This window comes from Acromyrmex echinatior, chromosome 14, assembly GCF_024713525.1.
Source record: "Acromyrmex echinatior isolate Ae372 chromosome 14, ASM2471352v2, whole genome shotgun sequence".
NCBI lineage: Eukaryota > Metazoa > Arthropoda > Insecta > Hymenoptera > Formicidae > Acromyrmex > Acromyrmex echinatior.
Genome location: NC_141865.1, coordinates 3684988 through 3692465, shown reverse-complemented (window position 1 = coordinate 3692465; position 7478 = coordinate 3684988). Strand labels below are relative to the sequence as shown.

The following is a 7478-nucleotide window of genomic DNA, read 5'->3' as shown; positions in this document are numbered from 1 at the left end:
TAGCATAAGCATAATACGTGTCTCAGGTAAAAATTCACCTCATAGTCCGATAATTGAAAAAAACCATGTTAGTCTTATAAAAAAACGTCAAATTTCGATGTCAAAAGCGATGCAAAAATTAATATCACATTATAAGTGTATAACGTTCAATGTATAAAATAAAATAAAAAAATAAAAAACAGCGAAAACTTATATTTTTTATTCTATATATAAATATTTTTTATTCTATATATAAACTTAATCTACAAATAAAATATAAAATTTATGATATCCACATTACAACTATTTTGTTAGAATACTAATTTCAAAAAATTACAATATTCTAATTTAAATTGAATAATGATTTTCAAAATTGACTTTTTTTTTAATTAATTTAATCTCATGAATTCTAATAAAAATGTAGAAAAAAATGAATAATGCAAAAAATCGTGTAAACTTGACTCGCCTAATGATCAATTTAATTTGAAATCCCGTTAAAAATAAAATTGTACGCAATTTTGATCAATTTTGAAAATTGTATTCCACCATGCATCCGCCATTTTGAATTTTGTTATTTTGATCTCGGCTTCATATTCAGCGATCTAATATAAATACAAGCCAATATTAAAGTATGATTACTTTTTTATATAATTTTGTCCGTTATATGAAATCCGCCATATTATGAATATTTATTATATAAATCTGATTCGGATTCAACGATATAAAAAACTTATAAATATAGCTTTTGATAAATATAATCAAACTTCATGAATTTTGGCCACTTTTTCGACAATCTATCCCACTGTGCATCATCTCATAATTATTTTATCAAAAAAAAGAGAAAAAATTTGTTCACTGAGAAATCTCATCATATTATGCCTTTTATCCTATTCGATATGGTTCATAAATATGAGTAATTAAATTTTACTGTGTTTCCTTCCAGGGGTGATGTCGTGCTTGGAAACTGCTTGAAAATTGAAGATGTACATATCTAGATGTAAAATATCTAGATGTAGTATAAAAAGGCCAAATAACGTCTTTGGGATAAATTTTAGACATATAACGATAGAAACGAGACTTTTCTAAATATATTTTGGATCCATTCAAAAATGTCAAATAGTTGTTTGGATTGGGTCTTTCATATTCCGTGTTAAGCATCTTCACTCGCATCAATATATATATATCCACAATTTAAGTTATTTTTAATTCATAAATATCAATTTATACACAATTCGTAAATTATGTCAAATTATATCCAATTTGAATCATTCCTATAGGTTGCTACAGCTCCTGCTGAATATCATAAAAAACAATGAAGTAAAACAATTTAACTCAAGAAATATGTTAAATTTGATTCAATTTAGTTTACAAAGTAGGTATATACGTTAATAAAAACATTATTTATTTTGAAACTAAGCAATTCAACACAGAAATGAGTTGATTAAATATGGTTATTTTGTTAATCACACGTTGTGTATTAAAATAATATATTTTGATACACTAAAAAATATATTGCATTACAATAAAAATTATAATGCGATATGTCACATTCACTGTAATTCCTAAGAAAGATTACAATTGCGATGCATACATTTGTAAATCATATATACATCTCTAAAATGTCAACTATCAAGAGATTCATTCTTGAATTTATATCTCTCATACAAAAATCTATAATATATGTAATATGTACTACAGTATTTCCATATGCGATATTTTTTATGTATATGTGTGTGTGTGTGTGTGTGTGTGTGTGTGCGCGCGCGCGCGCGTGCCTGCGCGTGCACACACACACACACACACACACACACACACACATACACACACACACAGGTTTTCAAAAAGTCTGGAAACACTAAAATATCTCGAAAACGACTTTAGTGAAAAATATATACAAGCAAAGTTGTAGAACTTCAAAAAATCTACCTACCTGATGATAAAAGGTTGACTTTGGATGGAGTCTATAAAGTTATATAAAAGTTGAATTTTTTCAGGATCCCTCTCTTTTTATTACATAATCTTATAGCTTATTTCAACAGCTTTCCAAACCAATAAAATATTTTTTCATTAAGTATTTTTCGAGTTATAATTGAAAGTTACAGTATCGCCGATATTAGCATTACGCAAGGTGTCCGACCGACGGCTTTTGAATATTATTCAGAATCATGTCCTGAATGACATTTGTTAAGATTAAGGCCATTGGAGATTATTCCTCTTATTTTCATTTTTGCATTAAAAGTTGATTTTTATGTAAAAATGAAAATAAGAGATATAACTTCATTGACCTTGATTTTGACAAATGTTATCCAGAATATGATCCTGTATGACATTCAAAAAGTTTTAGTCGTCGGTCGAACACCTTACGTAATGCTAATGCCGACGTTACTGTAACTTTCAAGACTTATAATTCGAAGAGTACTTTATAAAATTTATAAAATTTATAAAATTATTTTATAAATTTTAAAATAAATTTATAAAATTATTTTATTATAGTGTTTTGAAAAGCACTCGAGGTGTGCTACAAGAATATGCAATGAAAAATAGAGGGTTCCATTTAAAAAATTCAACTTGACCTTCATATGACCTTGCAAACTCCATTCAAGGTCAGGTTTTATCATCATTTATATAAATTTTTTTAAGTCCTACAACTTTGCTCTTATATATTTTTCGCTAAAGTTGATCGTTTTCAAAATATTTTAGCGTTTCCAGACTTTTTGAAGACCCTGTATATATGTGTATTCATATATACATATACATATATATATGTAATACACACACACACACACACACACACACACACACACACATATATATATATAATAAGGTTTGAGAATAAGATAGTCATTCTCTTTTTCCGTAAAAGATATGGCGAAAAAGATATACCAATATAACACTATTAAAGATAACAAAGATTAAAGTGTGCTTTTTTTGCATTTTAAAGATGGCCATCTTACTCAAATTTACCTTATACATATATCTATACACATACATATACATATTAGGGTGATCTATCTTTACTCTTGAAGAAAAAATTTTTTTTTTAATTCTTTCCGTGGCACCCGTCATAATGGTTCCAATTCACAAAAAAATAATTCCTGTCAAATTTCGGTTTGATCGAACAACGGGAATCCGTATCGACAACTCGTTGAACATTTGAGAGAGAGTTCCCTCATATTACACTCTCAACATTGGGTTTCAAGCGTATTTTCCACAAAAATTAGCCTAAAGGACTTTCCTTTTTTTTTTTTAATATATAAGTGTTTTGCTTTTCTACATCGTTTGAGATTATATGTCTCATTTAAACAATTACGTGTATTGTTAATTATTAAAAAATAAAAATAAATAATTAGTATAACTCCGATATATACGCCAATGGGTCTTTCTTTTTTGATATTTGATTATTTTTCTTAGGGCATCACCTAAAATTGTGTTCCAATGTACATATATAAATAAATAATAAAATAATATAAAGAAGAGGCTCAATAAATGTGAATAAACGAATTATAAATGAAGGGGTTACGAGCCAAATATACGAAATAAATAATACATGTAAAATTTTAGATTTCAAGAATAGAAATTGTGCTGATTAACAAATGAAAGTCTGTCTGAAAAATGTACTTTTTTAAAATTCCTTTATTGATTTTTTATAATTTATAAAATACAACGATAATATAAAAAATTACGTTAATTTAGCTGTAAAATTAATTTTCTAACAACTGCAATAGTTTCAAAAGAGTTTCTTTCTTAGCTTCTGGAAACTGTTTGCGATAGTTGCAACAACTTTTAATAAAAATTGTATTTGTTCCTCATTCTTTGTTATAATATTGTTATAATCGGTAATTAGCTTTATTCCCCATTTTCCTGTGTCATTAATAATTTTTAAATTCTTAACAATATAAGACTAGAATGATTTTTGTAGAAAATACTTAAAAACGAATGTTGAGAATGTAATATAAAGGAACTCAAATGTTCAATGTTTAATGAACTGTCGACAAGGGTTTCTGTTATCCGATCGAACTGAAATTTTACAGGAATTATTTTTTTGTGAATTGTGTGGAACCATTTTGAGGGGTGCCATTGAAAAAATTCGAATGTCGAAAAAATGACCACCCTAATGTACATATATACATATATACTAATATATATATATATATATATACATTAATATATATACACTCACATACATATATTATATATACCTATTTTAACAAGAAGAACGTTTCTCTGAAAATAAACAAAAATTGTTTTTTTTTACTCAAATTATGTGACGCGTTATGATTTCTGTCCGTCTTAATGATACCTTCTATTCATTTCTCATCACTTTTTGGGGAATCGCGGGAAGTGGATTCAAGTGTCTCAGGATAAACTTTATCTGAGTTTCTCACTTGAATCGCAAACATAATGTTACGAATGTTGATTCAAGATACATCTATCGAATTATTTCGAGATCAGTTTCAAAGGAATCTCTTAGCAGAAACGAAATTATAATATAAACATGGGTGTTATTCTCTTTCGTTTTGAAGATGATTTGCCTCACCGTTCAAAATGTGATGATACTTAGCGCGCAGGACATGTCACGATCTGTACCTCCTAGCGGAGAAAATGCAAGAAGGCACGTCCAAACGAATGCGTTTTTTGTATCGACGAAAGTTATTATGTTTTATGTCAATTTCCAGAATGATTTAGCGATTTATGCCGATGATTGGCGGCGCACTGAAAAAAAAACTAACTTGACTAAATGCCTTTAGTTCGTAGTGATTTTTTGATTTAAGTATTTATGTATTTAAAAATTAAATTTAAAGGTTAAATTTTAAGATTAAATATACGTAAGTCAAGTAATATAAAAAAATCTTGTAATTATTATATTTAAAACACATTATTTGTTTGAATTAATAAATATTTTCTTCACAGTCTCTGACCGCCGCATTTATAGTTGAATCAATTAATGCTTTTTAAAATCAACAACTTTTTCTCAGTATGTCTTTCCCAACAGCACAGAATTTTTTTATGATAAATATTTATTATTATTCATTTTTTAAAAATATTTTATACATATTTTATATAAAGCTTTATTTGAAATGTTATTAAAAGATAGATTAAATATTGTATTTAATATAATATTGTATTTATGGTAATAAATAAATATTTCTGTTAAGTATTTCTTATTTGAATTATAATTATCTTATTAAGTATTTCCTACATATAATAACATTTACTACAAGATTTACAATAAATATTTCATAATATTTATAATAAATATTTATGATCTATCTATCTAAGACCACAAAAAATATTTAAAATAAGTCTTATTAATATTTATAAATATTTTCTAAATATTTTGTAAATATTGTGTGCTGTCTGGATTTTGTGTTGCAAGATTAAAATAAAAAGAGAAAACGTTGTAAGCAGAACAACAGGTTATGCTAACGTCAAAAATGACATTAAAATGAATAATGACTAATCGCGCGAAAAGTAACTTTTAATACTCATTTTGGAGCTTATATTTTATTATTTTTGGAGCTATTTTGATGACAATCAACCGACGGATGGAGCTGCTCGCGGAACTAAAGCTCGGTATACACTTGGCAAACGAACACTGAACGAACAACAAACGCGAATATTCGAATTCATATTTGTATTTATAAACAGTTTATTCCTTTTCTTAATTGCATCGAATATTAGCATTCGATCAGTTTCGGTGTTGTTACGTCTTACGTATAGCAATGAAACTTGTGCGATATTTATACAACAAATAACAACAAATTTTCGGTCTTCATTCAACGTTCATTCGTTGGTGTGTATACCCGACTTAATACAATCTCATTGTCCCTGATTAAATCTCTCCGTTTCCCGTCGAACAACGAACGATTCTGTCCGTGTTAACGCACATTGATTAAAGTAATCAGAGTCCGATCGAGGCTCGGATGATTTAATTCCTTCTGCGATTCAAGTTCATTTTTACAAATATTAACTTTAATTTCGTTTTATTTTTTTATCTTTTTCTAATTTCTTTAGAATTAGAAGAAGATAAGAAGAACTCTTTAAATTTCTCTAAATTTGAAGTGAAATCTCACTCTAAAAGAATTAAACTGCTGTCATTATTGAAAAAGAGTGAAAACATTTTCTCTCTTGAATTTTCACTCTTTTGGAGTAACATTTCTTTCTAAAAGAAGAGTGAGATTTCTTTCCTTTGCGCTTTGGAGTAAATCGCATATCAAAAGAGTAAAAATCCCACTCCAGAAAAAAAGAGTGAAAATTTACCATTCTTATTCAAGCAAATATTTTCACTTTTTTCAATAATGGCAGCACTTCCATTCTTTTGGAGTGAGATTTCACTCCAAGAAATTTAGAGAAAAAAGTTACTGAGATTAAAGCTAATAAACATATTGATAGAACTGAAACAACAATATAAATTAATTATAGTGTTCATAATTTAAACTGAATTAACTTTATAATTTCAATTTAATTTACTCTTTATCTTTTTCTCTAATTCTTAGAGCTGGAAGAAGGTAAAGAAATAAGTTAAATCGAGAATAAAGTTAATCTACATCAGTAGAAACGGACATTAGCCTGATGATTCTCAGCCGACGATAATTCCAGGGATGTGAATCTCGAGCCCAGAATCAACTCGTCCGTGGCGAACCACTTCCGCCTCGAACGCGATCTCTCTCTCTCTCTCTCTCTCTCTCTCCCCCCCCTCTCTCCTCTTTTTCACCGTCTATCTTTCTTCGCCATTACCTTACCTTATTCTGCAGTTCATCGATGAGCACGTAAACGAGCAGCGTGATCTCCTCTTCGTCGGAGCCGAGCGCGTTTCCTTGGAGGCCGGCGGTTGCCACGTACAGGGTGACCAGGATATTTTGCGAATTATTTCCTCCTCCTCCCCCAGTTCCTCCCATCCTCGTTCCCGTCATCATTCCCGTAGGAGCGCACCTGGCGGCTCCAAAATGGATTCCTATTCCAAGTCTGATTTCTCTCTCTTCCTCCCTCTTCCGTTGTCGCTGCTCTTTGACGCACTCGCGCGACGTCCCGACGCCGGAGCGTCCCTATCACTGATCGCTCACTGATTATTCGCCACGCACGACATACTCTCCCTCTTTCTTTCTCTCTCTCTCTCTCTTTCTCTCTCTCTCTCTCTCTTTCTCTCTCTCTCTCTTTCTCTCTCTCTCTCTCTCTTTCTCTCTCTCTTTCTCGCGACGATTTGAGGTTATGGATCTGACGGCGGCACACCTGGAGTAACCAAAAAGAATAAAAAAAAAAAAAAGAAGCAAACCGGAGCTCACGGAGCGCGCGGAGCAGAATCGATCTCGACGGCGGCAGCGGACGCTACTTCGATGCTCCCCGTCTCTCTTTTTCTCGTTCTTTCCCCTCGGTCGCTCGCGGACGGAGCGCCGTCGAAAGTCGCAAGGTTCTGTGCAGCACTGACCGTGCGTTCCCCGACCGAGCGTAACGAGGCGAACACGTCGTCGTAGTTGCCTCACCTGGCGACTGCGCGTCGA

The 7478-nt window shown here is 30.7% G+C and overlaps 1 protein-coding gene across 3 annotated transcripts in view; it reads right to left on the bottom strand.

Annotated features, from left to right (window-relative positions):
• The window catches only part of LOC105154763 (RNA-binding protein fusilli), a 64090-nt gene extending 56625 nt beyond the window's left edge, over positions 1-7465 (bottom strand). For 2 of the 3 annotated variants that reach the window (XM_087413478.1, XM_087413479.1), the window contains exon 1: positions 6723-7462. In XM_087413478.1, the coding sequence (XP_087269604.1) occupies positions 6723-6896 (174 nt within the window). In that variant the 5' untranslated portion in view covers positions 6897-7462. Of the gene's footprint in view, positions 1-6722 lie in introns of all 3 variants that reach the window. The other variant, XM_011070479.2, reaches the window with a different exon arrangement.
• Between the last annotated feature and the right edge of the window lie 13 nt (positions 7466-7478).